Source organism: Cimex lectularius, unplaced genomic scaffold (genome assembly GCF_000648675.2).
Source record: "Cimex lectularius strain Harlan isolate CLEC.00 unplaced genomic scaffold, Clec_2.1 scaffold5, whole genome shotgun sequence".
Classification (NCBI taxonomy): Eukaryota; Metazoa; Arthropoda; class Insecta; order Hemiptera; family Cimicidae; genus Cimex; species Cimex lectularius.
Genome location: NW_019392993.1, coordinates 352,873 through 379,240, shown reverse-complemented (window position 1 = coordinate 379,240; position 26,368 = coordinate 352,873). Strand labels below are relative to the sequence as shown.

The 26,368-nt window shown below is 32.9% G+C and overlaps 1 protein-coding gene and 1 non-coding gene across 2 annotated transcripts; both read left to right on the top strand.

Moving 5' to 3' along the window:
- The first annotated feature begins 743 nt into the window (after positions 1–743).
- On the top strand, positions 744–25,763 carry LOC106663543 (clavesin-2). The gene is made up of 8 exons (XM_014388441.2): positions 744–882; positions 14,662–14,907; positions 18,450–18,609; positions 18,672–18,733; positions 22,244–22,437; positions 24,887–25,003; positions 25,066–25,159; positions 25,229–25,763. The coding sequence occupies exons 2-8, from the start codon at positions 14,673–14,675 to the stop codon at positions 25,384–25,386; spliced, it is 1,020 nt and encodes a 339-aa protein (XP_014243927.1). The 5' UTR covers positions 744–882; positions 14,662–14,672; the 3' UTR covers positions 25,387–25,763.
- Trnas-acu lies at positions 24,472–24,544 on the top strand. The gene has a single exon. It is a non-coding gene; the product is annotated as a tRNA-Ser (tRNA).
- Positions 25,764–26,368: the final 605 nt, after the last annotated feature.

Sequence of the window (26,368 nt, the reverse complement as noted above, 5' to 3'; positions counted from 1 at the left end):
TTTTCTTTTACTTGCTATATATATANATAATATTATAATATATATATGAACGAATTTTTCGTTTCTAGTTATTCGGGAAGTGTTTTATAATTTTGATGGTGAGACTACGCCCCCCTCCCAAAAGTGGCACTTTTTTGAGAAAATTGCAAATTTTTCCTTTTTATGCTATATACAACCTACCTTTTAAATAAGCTTACGTTTCTAGCTATTCGGGAAGTAGAATTTTGAATATAAGTGAGTCAGTCAGTAATAAACCAGTAAATTTTGAAATTATCTCCTTTCGAAAAGGCTTAATTTTTTACAATGTCCTAAGCGACCTAAGATTAATTTAGGCTTCATATTTCAAAGGCCTATCAAGCAGGAAGCAAAGATATGAGGGTGAGAAAAACCGGGTGAATTGGTTCGTGTAAAGATACACATAGCGGCTTGCTGGAACTGTCTTGCGCTCAGATTTCTGTAAAAAAAACTAAAATAATGAAAGGGAATTCTTTAGCTACAATCTTGTGAGATTGCTCAACCTTTTTTTCATGGACTGATCAAGTTGAACTTAAAAGCATGTTTGTCGAATGATCTTCCCTGTATAAAATTCCTCGTGCAATCAAGCTTTGATGACCGGGGGAAATCCCTTTTTTCCTCGATGGGTTTGCATTCCCCTGGGATCCAGGTAGATCGTACCGCCAACACCATATCACACCCCTCTACTTGCCGCTCACCGAGAGGGGGCACCTCAACTTTCCATATTAACAGACTGACCGTCGGACTATCATAGTCGTTTTTGACCTCCAGGGATACGTTAACGACCCTCCTGGGCATCGACCAAAACACATTTCACACAATTCCTGTAGAAATTTTTGGATTAAACTTTTTCCATTGTGTATATATGTAAGTAGTCGCATTTTATACTAAAAACATTAAGTTTACAAAAACACTGAAAAGTTAGTTTTAAATAATCGGAGGGTGGTTCAATACATTTCGTTTGTTCCTCGTTCTTTAATCAAACAATGTAATAAAAAAAATATTGTCAGCATTTGTTCAGTAGTGGTTCATCTGCTGAAAGTGTGTCATCCTATCAATAACATCACATCGCTTATATTAGTTTCGTTGGATTATTTCATTTTCTACAATGTTGTTGAGGACGAATTTTATCCCGGTTCATGGTGCAGGGATTTAATGATATTAATAATAACATGAAAAATTTGGGGACTTTTAATATAAAAACGTAAGCACATAGACACAACTATTGAAAAAAATGAATATTTAGATTCTACATATTGGTTTAAAAAATAATGGAAATTTTGGTTTCAATAAAATAACATGTAAATATAATTCTTATAAATTAAGATACTATTACTGACTGAGTTAAAATGATATAGGCTTTGTTGCTTTAAAAATGAACCAAAAATTACTGCAGATGGAGATATCGAATATTATGATGATTTGTACTGATACAAATGTTTTCAAGTCGTGAATGATCTATTTTGATTTTTACCATTTTTTTAATGAACTTAATTTTTGAAAAAAATAATTTAAACTTTACCGTTTCAATTTACAAATAATCCCTGAAAAATCTGATCCAAAGTATGTCAATTATTTAACTGAACACGTTTTGTTGGGACCTTTATATTCTATATAAATGAAAATAAAAATGGTCCCGTTACCTGAGTCCTTGAAAGTTAAAAATATTTATTTCCGTATTAAAAAAAATTAACCATGAAAGGAATGCGCTGAGAATGTGATTAAAATCGAAATTTGAATTTCCTGGGTTTACTTTTTGCTATGAGACAGGAAATTTTTTTCCCTCGTGTAATGACATTGTGAATTGGCATTTTTAATGTTTGAGTAAAAAACGCCTGGAAATTAACGAACGGTCATATTCGAGGACTGCAAACTTCGAACGAATGAATAATTCAAAGGCGGTAAACTAAAACTCAGGGAAAAGAAAACATTTTAAAATTAACTAAACAAAACGAGTGAAAAAGACGACTTTTCTACAAGGCTGAAGACTGACGACATTGGAAGATCGATGTAGAACTGTTTTTGTTTTGATTGACATAGCCGATGCAGCAAAAATCGAAAGTTCGTTGATCTCCTTTTCCGTCAGTATTTTGCAATTCTTCACGACGGATCAAGGTTGAAAATTTCGCCTTTGAAAAAACGGGAAAAACCATTTTCAACAGTACATTACAATAAACTAATATGGCAAATTATAAAGATTCGCTGAATCACACAGGATTCGCTGTGAGGAATATTTCAATCCTTAAGAATTTAAGGTCTACAGGAGTTTCGTGTTTTTGAACTGTAGATATACAAGGTCCTTGTATAAAAATGCGTCCTATCAGTTGAATTAATGCAAATCGATTGAAAGAAGAGAAGAATACAAAAGGCACCATTGCCTCCTCCTTCGAGGCTGAGAGCAGGATGCCATTCTCTAATCGTTTATCCTTTTCACTATTTTTTCTCCCATTATTTTCCATTCCTTCAAAGTGCCAGATTCTTCTTTTTTTACATATCAGGGAGTAAATATTGAAAGAAAAGAAGTACGTTGTCTTTCGTTCCGCGTGGTTTTACACGCTTTGCACAATTCCGTATAGTCAGTTTTGGTTTTAGCACACACTTACTTTGATAAAATATAAGTTCGTAAGAACTCATTATTTTATCACTAATAAAGGACTTACAGCCGTCCTCTCTTAAATAGTAATATGTAAGATATTATTTACTATTACTAATGTTGAAACACAAAAATCCATGTTATTTCCAGTGTGGGCGGTTTAATTGTTTTAAATCTTTAATATCTGTACATACTATCCACAAAACCTTGAACTTTAAGGGAAAATTGAACAATTTATTGTAAATTTATCATAAAAGCGCGCAAAATTAGGTCTCATGGACTTTCTTACATATAACGAGCATTCGTACATACAAGTAAAGTTCACATAATTCAAAATACGTATGATACAAATATAATTCTTTTACTGTCTAAATTATTTTTAATAATGTTGATGTACAGAGCATGATTGAACATAATCTAATTTTAAAAAGCAAGAAACAAATTTATTAGAAATATGTTTAGATTTACATGATGTTAAAACCTTAAGAGAGAGAGCGTGAGAGAGAGAGAGAGAGAGAGAGAGAGAGAGAGAGAGAGAGAGAGAGAGAGAGAGNTAGAAAGATAAAAATACATAGATAGAAAGGTAGGAATAGAGAGAGAGAGAGAGAGAGAGAATGAGAGAGTGAGAGAGAGAGTGAGAAAGAGAGTGGGAGAGAGAGAGATAGAGAGATAGAGAGAGAGAGAGAGCAGTGAGAGAGAAAGTGATATCTTTTTTCTGTAGAATCCTTAGGTTTTTATATATTTTTTACATGAGTACTTCGTAGGGAGTTTTGTGTATGTGTGTGAGAGAGAGAGAGAGAGAGAGAGAGAGAGAGAGAGAGAGAGAGAGAGAGAGAGAGAGAATAAGAATAATACCACTTAACGTGAATAATACGTTTTACATCACATCATTACATATCATCTTTTTTACGTAGAATCGTTTGGTTTTTACAATATTGTTTTACAAGAGTACTTCGTAAGGATGAGCATCAATAGAAAAACATCGATGATCACCAACGATAATCATAGGAACTTCACCATCGATAATGGTACACCCACGATACGGTTTTTAAGTACTCATTACTCAAACCACATAAAATATTTTCATGTGCATTAATTTTTTAATTAATTTAAAAAAGTCACCATTTCTGATCCTTTGTTAGAAATTCTTTTAATAAAAGTCATGTATTAGTATTTTAATTACATTTATCAGGAATTAATTTTGATTTGTATTGCGTCTGGATCTGTTTATTGTTATATAAATATAGATCTCTCGGTTTAAAAATTTGCCTTAAAAATATGGATTTTTTGAAATAAAAGACTTCCATTGTTAAAGTATTATGTGCCTGTGAATTTTATTCATAATTCATCCCTGTTTTTCCTTCGCCCGACGTTATTTTGGACCCCAACCATGATAAAAAAATATTGGTACAGAAACATCGATGTTGAAAACGTCGAACATCAGCTGCCTACCATCGATGTTTTCTAAACGATGCTCATCCTTAGTACTTCGTGAATAAATGCACAATTTAACAATGTAAAATTAGGTATATTTCTAACTTAGAACAATGAATCGTCGTGCTACTAAACATTTAACAATCGTAACATGATTATACAAAACTTAATTTGGGATAGTTGTATTCTTGCAGATAATCTAACCTAAATCTAGTTAAGTAGACCCTTTTGGTGGGTGAGTCTTGTTATAAAAATGAGCTTATTTGAGGCGCGTAAGTTAAAATTTTTGAGAATCATGTGCTTCTAAACTTGCTAAATTATAAATTCATTGCTGAGCCAAAAAAGCAGATTTGGTAATTAAAAATAACGAGGAAGGGAACCAAGGACTATGTGACAAAAACAGAACTGACGTCCTAAAGGTCATGGCCTTGGTCAAAAAATTAAATTATATATCAATTTTGGTGCAGAGTAAGTATTAAATAAGTTTAAAATAAATAAAATTAACTAAATATTCAATATATTATTGACCTATGAATATGCAAACTGTATATCAAAATACATATTTTTGGGTTAAAAAAATCGAAAAAAAGATGTACCCTCGAAAACGGCTTAAGTTATACCTGCAACATTATAAAAACACATTCAGAAATCAAAGATAATAAATACAATAGAATTTATGGCCAAGTTTAAACATGCTCAATTTTGGTACAGAGTAAATAGAGTGACAGAGAGAGAGAGAGATAGAGAGAGAGAGAGAGAGAGAGAGAGAGAGAGAGAGAGAGAGTGAGAGAGAGAGTGTGAGAGAGAGATATATAGAGAGAGAGAGAAAGTGATATCTTGTTTTATGTAGAATCCTTAGGTTTTTAAATATTTTTTACATGAGTACTTCGTAGGGAGTTTTGTGTGAGTGTGTGGGTGTGTGTGTGAGAGAGAGAGAGAGAGAGAGAGAGAGAGAGAGAGAAAGAGGGAGAGAGAGATAGTGAGAGAAAGTGTTATCTTTTTTATGTAGAATCCTTAGGTTTTTAAATATTTTTTACATGAGTACTTCGTAGGGAGTGTGTGTGAGAGAAAGAGAGGCAAGTTAAAACAACCTGCCATATAATAAAAACACGTTCAAAAGTTTTAAAGATATAAATTCAATAGAATTTATGACTACTTTTAAACCGACGCACGTAAGGCAATCCCTTGGCGGTTAAAGTCATAGCCAGACGGCCGGAGTACGTTTCACATTCGATAAAGAGTTGTTCAGCAACATTGAATTCTCAAGGTTCAGCTATTTTGCAAGCATTAATCAGCTCAATTTCTAAACTTCCAAAAAAGTGTTTCAAGGTTTACAACAGTTGTGGAAATTTCGTTGCATCAAAATACTTACTAGGCTTTATTACATTTATTTACTGTTTAGTGGTCAATTAGTTGTTTTTAATTAAAAAATTGGAGACCAAAGAATCAACACACAATTACCTAACTAGACAATAATAAACAGTCTTTAAAAACATACCTAAACGAGATTTATGACCAAAAGTATAACAAGGGGTCGAAAACAGGTTTATTTAAAATTCAAGTTGTCTAAATTTTGGTCAATATGCAAAATTCTTTTATGCTTCATTAGTTTCATTATATATTTAAACCCCACGGATAAATTTGACAAACATTAATCGATTATGAAAAGTTTTTTAAGAACCAGGTATCAAGTATTAGAAAGTTCTTTTCGGCACCATTACTGTCCTTAATTTAAGTTAATGTAGTTTTCTAGAGTCCGTGATTTTTTTAGGCTGACCAACACCGATAACTATCTTGCCTTTCGCATTGGGCAACCTTAGTTTAAAAACTGTGTAATGGCCCTTACTTAAACCTTAAAACGCCTTGTTACGTTCAATTATGGGCAAAAGTACATAGTAAAAGTGTCTCGCCAGTCAAGTAGTGCAAGTCTAATGTAAGTTTAAGGACGTTTTACGCCTTACGTGTTTAGAAGCTTCGTTACAACTGTACTTCAGTCATATTCAAAAGAATCAAATTTGTGAAAAATGTTCGGAATTGATGTCAAACTTCGTCGTCGAGTCAAAAAGAAAATGAAATGAAATTATAGGCAATTATTCTAAAAATTTGTCCATTCTCTGGTAAATTTCTCCCACACGCTCGCATTCTTCGTCTCATGGAAAAATATTGAATCATCGATATGTAAACTAACGCTACCATGACCCTTGTAGCTATAATCTATCGATAGATAGATATATAATGCACCTGAAGACTTCAAATTACATGTATTTTTATTGTTATTTTTAATTACAACATACTTATTTTAATATTAAAGCCTTATATGATATCCCGGTCGAGCACATAGAACCAATGTCCTTTTCTGACATCGACGGCCATCCAAAAATCTTAGGTTTGAAATGGGTCCCGATTTCTGATAAGCTCTCTTACTTGGTGCATCCATTTGAAGGGTTAATTAGCAAAAGAAATGTGTTGTCCTTCGTAGCCCAACTCTTTGATCCTCTTGGATGGTTATCTCCACTAGTGTGCCAGGCTAAGTATTTCATCCAGCCTTTGTGGAAACACAAATTGGATTGGGATGATGTCTCCGCAGGCCCCCTGTAAAGTTTGGGAACGATTCACATCTCATGTCCTGTGTACAGCACCTTCAAATGCCCATGGCGTTGATGCTTGTTATATCAACCCTGGTCATTTTCTAACGGGAACTTCTCTCCTGTCTCCCCCTGAAACTGTTTTTTCAGATTCAGATAACCCTCTCACTCGCTGGCGTCGGCTAAGCGCACTCCACCCAGGTTTTGGCGTAATTGGTCGTCTTCTTACTTGATTACCTCGATGCAAAGGCAAAACTGGCAATTTCGCGTAATTGATTTTAAAGTTGTCCTGACCTATTGGTAGAATCCGTGAGATTCATCCTGGGGCCGACGGTGGTGGGCACCCGCCCCATCCAGTGTCTCCTCCACCTATCTACCTTCTCATAGTCTTTACAGCTCATTTCATTTTGTACATATTTAATCAAAAGTTAATTGCTTTAGTTTATAACTTACCTGATTGTTTTAATTTTTGTTTAAATAGTTTTAGAAAACCTTCTGTAAAATTTTGGCGGGCGGTATGTTTTGGCCAGAGTAAAATAGGCCCAGCACATTGACTCTTTGAGTCCTCTTCTAAAACTCTCCATTCGTCTTTTTTTTCAGCAGTTCTGATTTCTCTGTTTCCCAGTGCGAATCTATTGTGAACGAAAAACCTCTTCTAGGCTAACCTCCTCTTTATTAAAAACCCTCTCCCGTGAGCACCTCTCATATTCCCCTTCAATTTTCCTTTAATATTTCCCAAATTTCCCATCCTATTCTTCACTTCCTGAACTATAAGTCGTTCCTAACCTCGCTATGATCCTTAAGTGAGTGATTCCTTTTTTCTTTTATACAGTCCAAATCGTAGGTTTTTTCTTTATTTGCTTTTTTAATTTCCTTTTAGTATCCAGTCAAAACATTTTTGGTTTACATGCTAATAACAGGTGACATACTGTAAACTAAATTAAACGAGATAGAAATTCATTAGTTGAAATAAAAAATATTTAATTGGTTTTAACATTCATTCATTAGTTAAATTTTCATCTATTACTAAACGTGTCTGATTTTTTTCGTTAACCAATAAGTTCATAATAGTTTGAAAGAAAATTCACCAAAAAATCGGAAATGTGTAGTACTAGATGAAAATTTAACTAATGATTATGCCGTTATTATATCTAGTTTTGCAAAGCCTCGCGGAAGGTCTTAAGTCTGTTAACCATCGAGAAAATAAAAACCGGATTTAGTCTTGTGAAACAGGTCACATTCTTCCACAAGAGCGGTTTGAGGCTATTCAACGACGGCGATGAACGATGTGTAGTCTCTTTATCATGTCCAATAAGTGTTCTATGGGAAGACTTGGGTTGTTTACAACGTCCTCCAAGTAATGGGTGACAACAAGAGCTACATGGAGTCGAGCATTATCATGCATTAAGACGAAGTTGTCAAAAGTAAATAAAATAAAGTTGTACAATTTAGCCAATTGGTCAAAACGACATACAAACTGGAGGAATAGTACTATAGATTGTATGGTTCTAACTTTATCTTTGAATTTGAGATCAAGCCCGTAGGCATCGATTGCCAATCATGCATGTCTACTCGAGGCCGACCTTCTTGGCGTTCATGTTCTTTGACCTCGAGAAGTCGAGAAGGCGTTCGATACGACGTGGAGATACACGATATTGCGGAAATGTCACGATTTCAGCTCAAGAAGCAAATTGCCACGGTTTTTCAGGCGTTTCCGGTAGAAACGTAGGCTCCGTGTCAAGCTGGGAACCGCGCTCTCCAGGGATCACGTTCCCTCAGGGTTCTGTGATGAGCGTTTTTTCTCTTTTTTTTTGCGCCGGTAAACGTTATCGCTGAGGGCATCCCCTCGCAGATAAGGAAGACGCTCTTCTGCACAGATCATCATAGTCTCTATTATTCTATAAGGCCAGATCTTTGATAATTGTGGCAGTAATGACCACGGTGAATATCTAGCAATTTAAAACCTTCAACCGCTGGCTGTTATTTATTTTAATTTTTTTTTGTCCAACTTGTTATGGTTATTGAATAACTTAATTTGTTTAATACATAATGGCTTTTGTCGGATGTGTCCGGATATCGTGAAGAAGCCGTCTAGGCTGAGTAATTTTTAAACAAGAAAATTGTCATTCTATGTTGCGTTGTTACCCATGTGTTTAGACACATTATGATGAAAAATGAAATTGGTTCATTCATTTGACTTTCGTTATTGCCACTTGTTAATTTTCTTTTTATTCTTGACGGTTAGGGTTGCCAAATTCATATTTAACTGCTTTGATATTTTCACGTTGCTTTATGTTAAACATTGTCAGACATTTGCGTTTTCAGCCAAGGCCGTCTGGACTAAATGCAGGTTGTTTCAACGCCCGGCACGCAATCTTTAAGGAAAACATTCGTAACAAAAAAAATGATACCAAGATAATTCCGCCTTAATTAAACCCTTGAGGGTATTTACCAAACGGGCAGTACAGAAAAGTATTAAAAAATATTAAGAAGCATTTGAAACAATGCTTAAACGGAAAGAATAGAAAAAATTGATATAGTTAACTTATTTAGATTAGAATAGACATTTTATTTATTATAGTCACATATTACATATAATAGGAGGTTTTATCAGCCAGTTATCATTACAATTTATAAATATGAAGTTTATCGATTTCTTCCATATGACTCAATGCCCATAGCTCAGCACAATAGAAAGCAGAGACTTAATGGAATCGAAGAGCTTTTCGTTTCCAGTCACTGACATTTACCTTGGATAAAAATTACCTTGGCTTTGCTGCCTTTGATGAGAGGTACGAATTCGTGTACTCAATGATGTTCTCTTCATATCGCAGTATTCTCAAATATTTAAATCTGGGCGTGTTTCTGGACACCACTGCCTTATTATTTTGAATTTTGACTTTTAGGTTTCTTACGGAGATTCAAACAGAACATCGAACATGAGAATTAGTAAATAAAATTATGTCGCCTGTGAACTGAAGGCGCAAGTGTTTATAGCATTGTCAACTTGCCCCCTAGAACATCGCGAGGTCTAAAAAGAAGAGAGAAAGAGAAAAAATCAGAAAGAAATGCATAAAACAGTAGGGGAGTCGATGTTTCGCCTTGCAACACGCCCTTGGTTGTAGGTACATCCTCGTCATTTATTTTGGTACTTACTTTCAGTTCGAAATACGCTGAATAGTACAAGGACTTGATCAACCGGATATTTTGCTACTAACGCCAAGATTATGTAGTTTACACCAGAGCCTGTTGAATTGTATCATTTTTTTTTCTTTTTTTAAAAAGATTTATTCGTAATAAATTTACATAGATCACATTCCTACATCCCCTTACAATAATTGATCTATTTGACCCCTAGTGTAAATATAGAAATTTTAACAATATTTTCCTTGTGGAAAATTACAAAAAAAACCCCACAAGAATAGGATATCAGCAAAATGAAATTAGGTACATATTTAAGTAGCTTTAGCTTGAGTAGCTTTACAGGAGTAAATGATATGTGCAAATATAATAAAAACATAAAAATAATAAAATATAACAGTAAATTGGCATAATAAATAGGATAATCAATTTAAGTATAATCGAATTAAATGAATAAGTAAATAAATGAAGAAATAAATAACAAATAAGATAAATACATTAATAAATTAAAAAATTAATAATCAAACAAATATGTAAGGTATGTACATTTATACACACGTTCTTACACATAATTTACAAAATTGCAGTGTGCATGCACGCACACATCTTTACCCATATATTAGCCTGATTATTTCCAAATGGTATTCGTAGGGTACCTCCCAATTTCTTGGCATGTAGGATTTTTTTTTAAACGAGGATTCGCAACAACAGAGGTCATATCAACCCCCATGATGTTGGTGGGTCGGTGTTTTTGAAAAAAAAAACAAAAACAAATATTTGTTTGTATGTCGGGTTTGAATGCAGGGCTTCTGGATTCGAACCCTGGACCTTTACCTTACAGTGATGAGCGCCGTGTCAACGCATGAACCTTTGCGGCCACCGACGCCCCCTCGTAGGTTATCCCCCGTAGATATGATATACAAACCCTACTTTATAACAAAGAAAATAGAAACAATCCTGAAAATTATAGGTGTATGGCATATATAGAGCATCATTCATGATGAACAATAATGAATTTTAGGAAAGGCAAGTTCAGTATTGATAGTTAACTTATTTCAATTCAACAAAATACAATTCACGATATCAACTGATTTTCAGCCACAACTAAAATAGTATAAATCAGGTAAGCTGATTATCCTAGATTTAGGGACCGGGGATTACTAGCTGTAAATATAAATTCAATAGGTCTCGAAATGATAGTTTAAAAAATTATTAATAGAATGGAAGTGTAAGGAGAAATTTGGGAAAACATTCTTCTTTAGTTGCACAATTCCGTACCACTTGAGATCCGACGTCTCGTGCATAGCAAATAGCCTGTAGCTTAAAAAATCTGCTTTCTTTTCCATTAGTCCATCTTGTATGATAAGCCAATTTGTCCAAATTTACGACGGAAATGGTCATTGATTTACACTGTTTAATTAGTAATTAAAAACCACACCATCCATTCTACTTTGTCTATCTCCTTGTTACATTCGCTGGAAATGTTCTATTTGCTCAGTATAAAGTACTTTTTTAGTTATCTTTTCTTGTATTTGTAGCAGTAAAAGGGAAAAGGGATCATATCGCACGTTATAAAGGTTTCTAAGGTTAAAACGAGTTAGAAAATTCAAATTATGATTTTTAAATTTGAGTTATTCTTTGATGGCTATTTTTACATACATTTAAAATAGTGATAGTATACAATGCCCGTTAATTAATATAATGTGCATAATCGATGTATGTATCTGTCTATTTGTGTTGTCTTCGTATTTTTGTGTAGTGCCGTTTTTTTATTCTTTTCTGTTTCTACTTGTCTTTATCTTTCCATATAGCTTCATATCACACATGTATAACTTTAAGTATTTATGTGTGTTTTGTGTTCGTTCGTTTTTCAGTGTGTATGTTCATTTGCTTGTTTCAAATTATTTTCAGGAATTAACTCAAAATATTTACTATTTATTTATTGAATTTCTTCTAAAACATGAAAACAACAATATTATCTTTAATCTGCTTTAAGATGAATAGTTTTTTGCATGGATCTTAGTTTTTTGAAGTAAATTTTTAATGTACAAGAATATTTTTTAATGGGGTTCGCAACAGCAGAGGTTATATTAATCCCATGGGTTTCAGTGCTTAAAAAAACACCTTGTAACTTATAAAAAGATATTGTAACTTATATCTTGCCTACTCCCAACTTATTTTCTTTCTGTATTTCACTAGGTGTGTTTTCTTGTGAAAGAAGCATGAATGGAAGGAAGATTTCGCCCATGGGAAGCATGGAACGATCAGTTCACTGCCTACTTATAATTCGCCGTTGCGGCCACCGACGCCCCTATTTTTATAAATTTATTATGGCCATTAAAATTTAATGAAAAAAATGAAATTTTTGACAAGGAAGTGATTTTCATATATGATACGCTCCTTTCTTACCAAGCGAATTGAATTATATAGTGATATTATATAGAATAGTTATGGTATTTATGGTACCGCACGATTGCAATCCAAATAAACGATTATGAACATAAACCTTTCTATTTTAAGAAAAAATGTAAATTTACATATGTAAATCATTATGGACACCTTGCATAAAATAGAATTCGGCAAGGATCGCGTCGTGCGGTACGAGATGATGTAGCGTAGTTTTTGTCGTTTTAACCTACGGCAGTCCTCGCAAGAGCACTCGAAATTTTCATCCTATGAATAATTCAAAATATTTACAAAAGAAGAAAGTCCTCCCTACAAGACCATAACTCTAAACTGTCTTATCGTGCAAAAGAGAAGAAAAATTTGGACGGCATTCTTTCGTTCATCTTGTTATATTTTTGTGTAATAGATTTACATAAGAAGAAAGTTTTTTTTTCTTCGATCCTTTATTTGGTGTATCTACATCTATCTAGAGGACCGCGGTAGCCGAGTGGTTAGCATGAGAGACTCTCACGCCGCGGTCGTGGGTTCGATACCCACCATCGCATCTGGCCCTTTTTTCCCGATAACCCCCAATTTGAACACACAAGAAATTCGTACTATGGCTAATATGCAAGATCATAAGGCAAAAAAAAAAAAAAAAAGCACAAATATGGAATAAAAAATAAGACACTGATTAATTAATTGATAGAGGTTATTTGGTTAATCGGACCACGAAATCTAATGGATTTAATAAGGAAAATGAGGTATATCTTCACTAAAGCTCTCCGTGGCCATTTCATTTGTCGCCGAGAATCAAGTGTTTTCAATGGCTTCCATATTGCACAGTACACGCTTCTGTCGATCCTGAGGTCCACCTACTGAAGATTTAAGTTGCAATAATTCACCCCTAATCTCAAATGTGTGGTGTTTAGTGACTGTTAGTTAATGATTTGCAGAGAGAGTGAACTGTCAACAAGACACACAAGAATGACACAATTACGCAGAAAACAAACACTCTGAGCTCTGAAGATGATCTCAATAAAGATCGAAACTTGGCACGATAAAGAAAATCCTTTTCTAAAACCTACGACAAACCAGACCGCATCTCACGATCTCCGAATAATCCTTGTCTCAAATATTGTAGCCATAAAATATCTCCTATTTATATTATTCGTACAATTATGTCCGCAAAGTATATAACATGGATTTTGGCTGCACTTCTTGCATTATATAAATTTTCCATAAAACTTAAATATTTTCTTTGGTGATTGATCAGCCTTCTCAGTTTAAATACATTTTTTTTCTTTCCAAAAGGTAGATTGGGGATGAGGCCAGGAAGACAGAAACAACATTTATTTTCTTGTCAAGCTTTCGGCAGAATATATCGCCTTCATCAGGACTCTGTACTAACAAATGAACATAAGTAAATTTTCAAATATACAATTTTTAAATTTTCCTTAATGACTAACTCGAAAAAAATTGTTATACTATATGAACAGATGATATATTCTGCCGAAAGCTCGACAAGAAAATAAATGCTGTTTCTGTCTTCCTGGCCTCATCCCCAACCTACCTTTTGGAAAGAAAAAAAAATGTAAACAAAACTTTAACTTTTCCTAGCAAATCAATTTGCATAATTACTATCTTTTTCATAGATAAGGTCCATGCTGAAATCGATATTATAAATAGTTAAAATTTAAATTTGTTAAACTTGTAAATTATTAACAATGGTTTCAAAGTACTGACGATAGGGATTTCTTCGAAGGCTTGACGAAGGAACTGAGTGTTTTTCTTTTCGTTCAAAATGGCCTTATCAATTTTGTTTAAATTAATATTAGCGATATTAATAAGATCATCCAGCCATCTGCGACAAAAAGTGTTACAGTTTTTTACGATGGCCTCACTTCATTCTGAAAATTGATCACAATACAGCTTGAACATTGTGTAGACATGTAATACAATGAATACATTTTATTAGGTTTCGTGGTCCGCTTGACCAAATAAATTCTTTTCAACTAATTAAGGTTTTGGTTGAGATAAGAAAGTCAGTGTCACAAGGGCGATTCGAATTCATAAAGGTCTTGGGTTCGAATCCCGCTTGTGTCACTGACTCTTTTATCTCAACCAAAACCTTAATTAATTGAAAACAATGAATACATTTTTATGTCTCTGTTAATAATTTATTTTTTGATATTTATTATCAACTGCGATGTAATTATTTTAAAAATTATGCTTAGCAAACCTTTGCTGATGTTAATCAGACACAATACACCCATCAATAATTCAAATTTTCAAAGTTTTTAAGACTTTTTATATTTGAATTTTTATTTTTACTAGTGAGTTTTGAAAACAAATCTATAATTAAACATATTCAAATTTTTTTCAGGACGAAATCGCTTAACGTAGTTTCGATTTTGTTTTGTTTTTAATTTAAATTCAGATCTTTTATGATATGATAGTTGAAAACACATACAGATAATTTTTAAAAAAAACCTCTTTTATTCTCAGTTTCAGAAACGATGGCTGCAACGAGGGTGATGGTGGTGCGGCCATGGGAAGGCCTAGGAAGCAACAGTACAAACAATAGCACAAACAAAAACAAGAACAACGACAAGGGATCAAACGAGTTGAGCGAAGAGGTGATGTGTGTTGCCAGAAAGGAACTGAGAGAGGATGAAAAGACACGGACCCATGCCCTCGACAACTTCAGAGACTGGATCCTTAAAAATAGGGATCTTAAGGACATCAGGACCGGTGAGTCTTCTAACTTTTATACAGGGTGGTCAGCTGTTCGTGTTAAATTATTTTTGTGATCTAAGGAGGAGTATAATGGCGTAAACCCGATGGTTTTATCTCCATTTCGACTTTTTTAAAATGTTTTGTAGTTATTTTGTAAGTAGACTGGCAATTTTTAAAAGAAATGTGAATTAATCTAAAAGTTGGACAAAGTTACGTGATAATGAAGTAAATTCAGTTTTTATGTAAAGAAACGTGTTTTTCTTAAATAAACACTAAAAATCGTAATTTTTGAATAGATTGAGATAAAGCTGTCCATCCTGTATAATTTAAAGTTAATTTATAGATCCATTTCCTCTAAAACTAACTATTCTAAAACTTATTTTTCCCAGTGGAAATCCAACCGTTGTATCACAAGATTATATTTAAGATAACAGTTAAGTAACTAATTACTTAATGACAACTGGGAAAAAACGGTTTGGAATTGTGTGATAAAGGATGTCGTTCCGCAGAAGAAGTTGCACAACAGCCCTATTATCAGGGTTTAATGATTTCGGTTTTCCTAATTTTGTTGTTTTACCTCTCCAAAAAAGAAAAAAAAGAAAGAAAGAAAGCTTCTTAGCATCTACTCTTTAATACCAACAGAAAAACAGCAAAGATAATAATCAATTTTTATATGTGATGAATAATATGTCTTAGTATAAGAAAATTAGAAGTGCGTACGTTTTCCAATTTTGTGTATTCGTATGTTATCAAGTTATACACAGAAACGAAGCACTTTTTTACAAAATATAAAGTGCCATGAGGTTCACGAACAAGGAAAACACTTCTGAAATAATCTTCGAATTGTTTTATGTTCGCCGTTGTTGTCGGTTCACGCCATCTTATGAGAAGAACTCTCTGGAGGAAGGAAGTGTATTTTTTATTTATTTAAAATTGACTTGAAACTGTTTAATTGTTTTCGTTTGAAAATGGTTAACCGACGCAACACGGCCTGAATTTCTTCACAGTGTCTAAGTGGTAAAACAATCGTGTAAAAACGTTTTGGTCGCTAATGTGTTAAGAACCTTAAATTTGTGCCTTGTCGTTATGGTAGTGGTGAGGGGCTTTAAAAATTGAGATATGTTGTATAATGAGAGAGTTAATTAGGTATGTATTCAAATTTCAACTCTGCCTGACATTAAAATTGTCTGACAAATAGTTTAATTACAGCTTTATGTTCTTCCTCTATGTATATTTAATTGATGTTTTATTTTCGAGGCTTTTCAAGGTGAGTCACTAATGGTCATATATTGTATCTCGCTTTATTTATCACAAATCAATGAAGGCATCGATAATTATTTAAAAAACATAACCACTAGTTTATAAGCAATTTACGGTCATATGTGCAGTATTTAGTAACCGTTAATTAATGATTATTTGGAGATCGTGCGATGCGGTCTTGTATGATGTTGGTTTAGAAAAACATTTACCTTATCGTGCCAACGTTTCTATCTTTTTTCAATTAATTTTTTATGTAAGGTCTTTGTTGAAATCAAAAAGTTATTGTCACGAGCGTGATTCGAACCCACGACCATCGGCTCAGTACGCCGCTGCTCTAACAACTTGTCACAATAGCTCAAAATTCAAATTCCGCTTGTAACAATAAATTTTTCATCTCAACCAAGGCCTTACATAAAAAGAATAATTGAAAGAAGTAATTTGGTCAATTAGACCATTAAACATAAATGGGTTTTGATGATTATTGAGACCATCTTCAGGGCCTGGAATTTACAATTGTTTTTATATTAATTATTTGTAATTTGATGTATCCCAGGCTCTGAAGAAGATCTCAACAAAATTCGAAACGTTATCACGATAGAGTAAATGTTATTCTGAACCTACTTCACACAAGACCGCATTTCACGATCTCCAAATAAATACTATCACTATTTTAATGTTCTCATTGTTCATAAAGAATTTAACGAATAAAACAAGGTATCAAAAGATTTTTAAATTGAAAACTTTTGCTGTAAAGATATGAAAGTAAACTTAGTTATTGTACTGGGATTAACATTATAAAAGCATGTATTATTACTTTGTAAATTCATGCTTTCCTGTTGTACTGAATATTCTAGTTTCCTGTGTTTCCAAACATTCAGGACAAATAAACGAAAAATATGTGACAATAAATATTAAAAGTTGGATATAGGAAACAGCGGACCTTGTTACCTATATTTCCCTGTTATTTAACTAAATTGTCAGTAGTTTTTGTTTGTATTTCAATACAAAAAAAAAAATTAGTAGTAGTTTGCATATAGAATATTGAAGAATTTTCCTATCAAAAATGACTAAAATAAGTTCCCTGAAAATAAACGAAATCACTATCAGTTGACTGAAGGATTCATAAAATTTGTATAAACCTATATACAGATTTTATAGTTAAACTACATATTCATGCAGAACAAACTGATTGTAGTTATTATAGTCATAGTTATTCGTCCGCTTACTTTCTGGATACGTCAAAAAGGATTTGAATGTTTGAAAATTGTATTGTCTTGCTTTTTAAATAGTATATAAAAAAAATATATTTTTGAATCCTTGTTGTGTAGTCTACGATTTTTATGGATAAAAGGGATATGGATAAAAGAGGCGGCGTCAAGGCCTTCTGCACCCGCCTCGACCTGAGAAGATCCACTGTGCTCCGATTTTACGAGTTTAAGTTCATCAAATGTTACCTGCTTACACAAATATAAAAGTATGAAAATGTGAGATATTAGAAAATGAACCTTTTTACCTATCACTTCTCACTGCTCAAACAATGAGAGTTTTGTTTTGGTTAACATAGCCGAACTTTTGATTGAAAAAAAAAAGATTGAAAACTAACAAACAACAGACTTACAAAGACAAGATTATATTATATATGTATTATACATTTGTTTTCATGCAAATGAAATTGATTAAACTTTTACCTTTACTTGTAATGATTAATTGGCAAGTTGTATTTATCTGCAGGCATTTCTCGAGAAAATATTTCTGAACAATACGCTCTCGTAGTGGAAACAGAACATTTAGAATTAGAATAGGATGTTTTATCGTAATATCCAACCGTACTCGACATATGTACATGCTGTTCTATATTCGTTGCACAACCATCTTGGCTAATGTTAGTAGCAATAGAATAATTAAAAAGGGTTTAAAGCGTTGTTACGGATACAGAGGTAATTGTTTTTACAATAAGTTCCTAAGCCGCAAAACAAAAAATCAAAAAGCTGCACATCCAAAGCTATTGCGACGACTTTAGAAATTATGTAAGAGCATAGTTTTTTCCCCCAAGACATTCAAAGCCTTGGTAATTGCCACCAACTGCTTCCATATATTTGGTTTTATTTTTGATTAATATCACAATAAGATTACATTACCACAATCGAAGGTTATTATATAATTGTTATAACAATCATTTATGTACTGGTAATCCCATCACGGTTGATTGCTCATATTATATCAATCATTTTAAATAATAACAATGAAATATGTTTGAAATATGTTTGAAATATGTTTTGTCCTTTTTCTCCTTATAGACGACAATTTCCTTCTGAGATTCCTTCGTGTGAAGAAGTTCAGCTTGCCAATGGCGCAGGACATGCTGCTTAAGTTTTTGAACATGAAGCAGATGTACGCCCACCTCTGCGGCAACCTGGATTACCTCGATCCTCCAATTTTGGAATTGATTAACAAAGGGTGAGTGTTTTTGTTTGTCTGTTTTATATTTATCATTATATATCATTTTCCTGTGTTTTTAGGTTTTACTTCGTTTCACCGGTGAGAGATCAACATGGAAGGAGAGTGACCATTGGAATCGCAAGTAAGAACTGTTTAATCATTGCAAATAGGCTAATATATAATTAAATATAATAAAAGTTTGTTCCTTTGTATAAAGTATTATAACGTTGGATATTAAAAAATCCAAGATTTTGGATTTTTGATGCTCTCCATCACTATAAACCTGGATTAACGAAATATTATAATTTATTATTAATCGTAAACATTGATACATGAATCATGGAAGAGACCATCTTCGTAATTATTTATCGATTTAACTAAATTATCTAACAAATTGATATTAGACCACTTTTTTACCTATTACTATCAAACTGGTCGATTATTATAAAAAATATATGTTTAACCAAATAAACTAATTAAATAATTACGTTAATACATAATTGGTCAAGCGGACCACAAAAAATAGTGAATTTAATACATAATATTGTTTAACTTAAATTTTAGACAAAAGTTATTATTTTGCGTGTTTATCCAGATGTTAAAATATTATATTTAATTTAATAGTTAATAACTTTTTGATTTGTTTTTACTAATCTAAATTTCTCTTTTACATTTAAAGTTTGAATTGTAGTTAATCCAGTTCTTTTTGGCTTTTAAGTTGACAATAAATAATTCGTGTGAATTACAGGCCTTTTTTCCCACAAAATGTATTATAAATTTACAAAGTGCAATATACGAAGGAGTGTGTAATTCATTTAAAGGTTTAATATGATTACAATTTAGAGAAAAAATATTGAAATCTTTGATAAGTTATTGCATATTTGACGTTTTGTCACGGATCAAAATTTGACGAGACTTCTAAAAAAAGCTTTTTCACGATTTAACTTTTGGACAAAATCTATCATGAGAACTTTCAGTTCAAGACCCAACTTTTGTATTTCAAGTCATGGTTCATTCTTTTCGAGTGGAAACAAAACAAAACCCCGTTTTTATGTGTAAAATAGATAAGAAACAAAAATAAACTCAAGTAGACTTGAAGTGTGATGCTAACATTTTTAGAAATAGAACTGCCTTTGGACTCACCCACCAACTTATATAATTTATATTGAATTTTTGAGAGAAAATGCTTTTTGTTTCACAGAAATGGAAATTTTCGGTTTTATTATTGCAAAATTTATACGTTTAGCTTTTGACTCGGATCATCAAGTAATGCTATGTGGCGTCTTTGACATACAATACGTTGACAAGTTGACGAAATGTATTATTACGAACCTCGCGTCTTTATAATGGCTTGATGAGTATTCAAAGAAAGATGTAAGAGAAAATGCGTGTTCTTCTCTATTGTTTTGTATAATCTGTTTTGGAATAGTGAAATACTTTAAAGTTTAACAAAGAATTTATGTACTTATTAAAGTCCTCCTTTTGTACGGTATTCTTTCAAAGTCGTGTTTGGATTCAAACATCAAACAGGTTTTTTCTCAATAAAATATAGATCCAATGAATTCGAGACTGTACGGGGCTCATAACTAAGTCCATAACTAACACTTCATTGGGTCTAAGATTATAATAAATTAAACGTATTCTTCTAAATTAATTTCAATCAGGCAAAATAATTGTAAAAAATCTTCGTATTTATCTGCAAGATGAACTTTCCCAAGAACGTAATGATTTTTCGATGGTTCTGACGCAATGGTCGACCTTTTTTTCCTGTATTGCCCTATAACATTGGATGATATCGGTTGCACAACGAGGCGATAATTTTACTAATAAACAACTTTATTTGTTGAAACTTTATCAGGACGAGCCCCTCGTATTATGTCATAATGTTTGATCGAGCGTAAATTAAAAAAATACCCTGATCCTTTCCTTCATTACAGATATTTAATTTTTTGTGGTAGTAAATAAATTACAGCTAGATAATTTGCATAAATATAAATCAGACCATAGATGAGCATTTAATTATTATCAACAAATCATGACTGACAATGATCCAAACATACAAATAAACTTAAGACTCAGAAGGAAAAAAGCCTTTTGTTATCTTCTGCATTATATTTCATAAAATCAATTTTCTTCTTGCTATTCTGTTGTCTACTATCTTCATTATATATTGAATTACTTTAGCCTTAGATTACCTTTTCCAAAAAAATGAATAACAAGTTTAAGTCGATTGATTGTTTTTGAAAATGGTTTGCATATTGTCACTTTTTTGTACTTTATCAGTAGTGTGCTGCTCTAAATTTGCACAAATGAGACAGACTAACACCTGAAGACGGGAAAATACCGACCAGAGTCAGTTGAAGACCATCAAGCTGAAGGTAAAACACCGCACAGCTTCAACGCCATTTAAAGTCATAGGCAGTTAATTGGATTAAGTATTCGATATATGGACCAGTTTTCTACTCACAAATAGTCAGTAACAATTGAATTTGCTTTTTTCAAAAAGGCCATGGTATGGTAATAAGGGTACTAGGAAGCGGGGTTTGTGCTCCCAGGCACTGCAGCCTTATGGCTTATTGTACTTTCCTACTATCTTAGTTCAGTGCAATAGACTCAATCCTTCTTCTTAGAAGTATCAGGTCATTGACTGTCGCTGCTACAATTTGATTCCCTAAGCTTTTTCGTATGTTAGATTAAAGCTCTATTAGGCTGTTGCTTCGCATTCCAAGATGATATGGCTGACTATTTCCTCCTCGTCATTACATAATCTGCAGATGGGATCATGGTTATATATGCCCATGTTGTGTAGATATTTTCTCAGATGCTAGTGACCGGTTAGTAGTCCTACCACTCCTCTGAGTTTAACCCTCTCCAATTGCAGCAGTGATTTTGCCAGTCTTAGTAAGGGTTCTTTCATCATAACTGTGTCTAGCGCCGCTAGCGTTTATCCAGTTCGTTTGTTTTGTTTGGATCCATTCTGCGATGGAGGATTCTATATTTGTTTTTGTTACCTCAAGTATAGGTTCGGGCCTATGTATGGTCTTGCAGAACCTCCTCTGGCCAGTACTGTCTGCTTTCTCGTTACCCGAAATGCCTCTGACCACTGGCACCCAAATATCATCAGGTTGTTGTGTTTCCGCAGGTTTCGAATATTTTGGATGCATTCACTGACTAATTTTGATGTGATTCTTTTACATGCTAATGCTTTAATAGCTGCTTGGCTATCAGATCTTATGAAGATTTTTTTTTGCAAAGAGACCCTACTATTCCATAAAGATCCATAATATTCGATATTGGATAGACAATTGTACAAATTTCGAAGATGATTTAGGATTTTAGGTAATTCGAAATATTTTTGACAAATAAAGGACTTCATTTTCTTAACAGTAGTAATTTTGTTTGTAGTATACTGAAGTAAGAAACTACCTATTTTGACGTGGTTTAGTTGGGCTCAATATATTATAATTAATATATTACAATTAATTAGGTTCAAAGTTTGAGATATTAAATTAAACTTACCATTTAAGATATTGTACTACAAAACGTTACTAGTTGAATTAATTAATTACTAATTAGGGTTAAAAACTTAACAATTAATAAATTTCAGAGCGAAAAATGAAGAATTAAAATCAATTTGTCCTCACATTTTCAGACAACTTTGACCCTCACAAGTATACGAACGTACACATGGCGAAAGTGATGCTTCTCACCTTCGAGACCCTGCTTGAAGATGAGGAAACACAAATAATGGGCTTTACTCACTTCGTTGACGTTAAAAATGCTTCTACTGCACATGTCACACTCTGGAATGTCACTGAATTCGCCACCATGTTTAAGTGGGGAGAGGTAAATTGATGAAACTGTACTATTAATTTTGTTTTCAATATTCTATTATTTTTTTAAATTTTATAGAACATAAACCTTTAAAGAAATCAAAATCAAAATTATAATTAGAATACGGGTAAGTTGGCAGGTTTAAAATCAGTAGTGTCACAGTCAGTGAAGTTTCTTTTAAGTGAATTAAACTATTTGCCATTTTTAATCATTATTACAATTTGGGTGTTAAGGATTTTTTAGTAGAGGAAATACCACAAAAATTGATACATTCAGAATGTCAACGACAACTTTTATGTTTGATTGGATTTAATAATAAAAATGAAATAAGTAATTCCTGTCATACCGGAGGGCTGTCCAACTACCTGTTGGGTGGCGCGGACGAGGGGTGAAACCACTTTAAAAACACATTTCGTAGTGTAATCCTTTAAAAACCATGGACTGGGATTTGAACCCTGAACTGCTAGAGTGACGAATCGGTTACCCTAACATCTCGTCCACCGCAGTCGAGTTAATGATGACTAACGATTGTATTATATCCCTTCCCAATGGCCTTACTTCCTCCTTTCTCCCATTAAACTCTGGGGTGCCCCAAGGCTCTGGCATCTCTCCTATCCTTTTTTCCATTTATATTAACGACTTGCCTGACTTGATCCAGTCCTGTGACTACCACCTCCGATGACTCCCAAATATACATATCTTTTCACCCTTCCGATCATCACTCGGCCCGTCTCAAAATCCAAAAAAGACCTAAATTTCATCAACGAACATAAAAATTCCCTAGTCCTCAATCCGTCCAAATCCACCGCCATAAATATATCCCAGGCCCTGAAGATGATCTCAATTAAGATCGAAACGATAAAGAAAATGTTTTTCTAAAATCTATGTCACACCAGACCGCATTTCACGATCTCCGAATAATCATTAAAAAAACTTATCTTTAAAGCCAATTTATCCTCTAAGCGATTTCTGGTTTTTGAAATAATCTGTCCTGCTTTGGAAAATTATCGTTCAGAGGGAACAGATGTGCCACTAAGGCAACAAATTGAACAACTCCTGACAGGTTCTGATAGGTCACTTTCATATAAGAAGAATGTGGGTCATTCCCTATTCACAAACGTAGAAATTAGGGAAAACGGAAAACGTTTACAAAACATCGACAGCCCACCATCGATAGTCACAAAACATCGACTCAGTAAGATCGATGTTGAAAACATCGAACATTGGTCGTCTACCATCTTGATGTTTTCAAAACATCGACCATCGATGCTCATCCCTAGGTTGCTTTCTTTTCCAGTTCATCCACACTCGTCTTCCTTCTTACATCACCCAATCCCTCCAATTCAACTCCTCACATCACACTCGTAACACGCGCTCATACCCAATTAACCTTATCCTTCCGCAACATACAACCCATATCCGAGCCTCCTTTTTCTCCTTTAAATCCACCTGTATAACTGCCTCCTTTCCCTCCAAACAGAGTCCTTACGTTAATATTTGATATTTTTGTTTATTCTTGTTATTTTTCTTATGGCTTGCTTTACTTGTATAGCTTGTGCCAAGATTTTTATTTCATTTTATTTTTAATTTCATAGAAGGTACTTCCTTCATTTATTTTATGTGTATTATTCTTAGGGGCCACCAATCCCAGATTAAAGTTATTTTTCTTCTTCTTCTTCTTATTATTATTATTATGTATATTTCTATTAATAAAATGTATTAAATGGTTTAAGGAAAAACCGAATCCATTATAGATCGTGGTCTGATTGACCAAATAACTTCTTTCTGTCTTATGTAATGTATTGGTTGAAATGAAAAAGTTATTGTCACTAGTGGGATTCGAACTAAATACGCCGCTGCTCTACCAATTGAGCTATCCTGACTTCGATCCACGCGGATACCAACTTCCCATCTCAACCTACTTTTCGAATTTTTATTTGTCGCCGAGAATCGAATCCTGATTACACGACATTTGAAAAATTACCAAAAGGAGAGAAATTTCGAAAGGTAGGTTGAGATGGGGAGTTGGTGTCCGAGTGGATCGAAGTCACGATAGCTCAAGTGGTAGAGCAGCAGCGTACTTAGCCGAAGGTCGTGGGTTCGAATCCCACTCGTGACATTAACTTTTTCATTTCAAACAATACCTTACATAAAGATTAATTAATTGATAAACCGAATATTCACAAAACCTCAATAATAAATATTGCATGCGAAAAATGAATGAATCATTGTAAAATCGTGCACCAAAAATTACTTTATTAATTTAATTTTACTATTCTCAAATTAACAATAAATTTTTATTATTTCATCTCAACCATGACCTTAAATACAAAGTATAATTATGACTACTAAGTACATGTCTTGATTAAAAATAAATAATCATTTTCTTATTATTAGATTAGCCAGGAATTTAATGTCATAAAGTAAAATAACGTAATAATTCGAGTAATTGTAATTTCAGCATTCATACCCTATGAGGCACAAATCAGTTCATCTCCTGAACGTTCACCCCGCCTTAAAGTATGTCTACGACTTTGCCAAATCAAGGGTGACCCAGAAGATAAAAGACCGTTTTAAGGTATCTAATAGTAATTTGACAATAAATTGTCAGGCAGACGGTCTTACCATCTAATTTTTCAGATACACAACAGTCTAAGCGAAGTGCACGCTGACATTGATCCAAGCGCCCTGCCAAAAGAGTACGGAGGTGTGATTCCAATGGCGGACATGATCGGTGAGATTATTTATTAAATTCAACTAGAATATTTATATTTGTTTATTTATGTATATTGTTTTTAAATAGAATCTTGGAAGCTTGAATTGGGTAAGCAGCATCAGAAAATTCTTTATGGTGACAAGATGAAGCTTCTTGACAACAGCTGTGTTATGAAGAAAAAGTCTGCCCAGAACAACAATATCGGTGATATATCGGGGAGTTTTAGGAAACTAGAAGTTGATTAAATAATAGTGACAATATGAAACTTGTTAATATACTTTTTATTTCTTGTTTTAGAAAAAAGTGAAGAATTTTTTGCCAATAAAAGATACATTTCTGATACTATTGTTATAGTATCTATCGTGATATTTCAAAAATTTTATAGTATTATTCTTCAAAGTGATTAATAGTTTCTTATTTGTTACTAAATGTGCAAGTATTGGAAAACAAAAACTCTTATTATATACATCAAACAATAACTCTTAAAAAAAATTAAATGATAAACCAAGATTTACTGTTTTTAATTCAATTTTCTTACTAGCAGAACAATCAATCAACACTAATTATATTAAATTTTTTTGCAGTAATAACTACATTTCGGTTTAAATATTTTGTTATTTTAATTAGTTAATATAATTATTATTATTTTCTTACAATAGGCCTAGATTTCCTAACTAAAGGTATTTTTTAATTGTGATACTCTTTTAATTAGAATTATAAATTTTGAGACGTAGATTTTAATGTAGATTTTATAATTGTTACCTAAAATTTGTGTGCGTACTGCTTCCTCATTTATGTCAAAATATACATTTACATCTTTTGTTTTAAATTATTTTAGCAACCACTTTATAATTATTTATTTGTACATATTTTTTCTTTGTTGCAAAGCTATTGCATCATAGGGCAAAATGTAATTTTTGAATGTTTTATAAATTCATTCAGAAAATAAGATATTAAAATTGAAATTTTTGAATTATTGCCTCTCAAATAATAAAATATTTCAGTAATAAATTTAGAATTAACTATCACTCTTTATAGCCAATGCTGGGCACAAATTCAAGGATGAAAATGAAATTTATTTCAAAAATTTTTTGTTGCAATTATGTTTGTTAAAATACTTGTTTCAATGGTTTTATATTGATTATATATTTATATTCATGTTAAAAATTATGACTAAAATTTTCAATTAATTATTATTTTTATCTAAGGTCTTGGTAGAGATCAAAA

Coding starts and splice junctions, on each gene's coding strand:
- LOC106663543 (XM_014388441.2), top strand. CDS start 14,673: ATGGCTGCAACGAGGGTGATGGTGGTGCGGCCATGGGAAGGCCTAGGA. Junction 14,908..18,449: donor TCTTAAGGACATCAGGACCG/GTGAGTCTTCTA, acceptor TTCTCCTTATAG/ACGACAATTTCCTTCTGAGA. Junction 25,160..25,228: donor TCCAATGGCGGACATGATCG/GTGAGATTATTT, acceptor GTTTTTAAATAG/AATCTTGGAAGCTTGAATTG.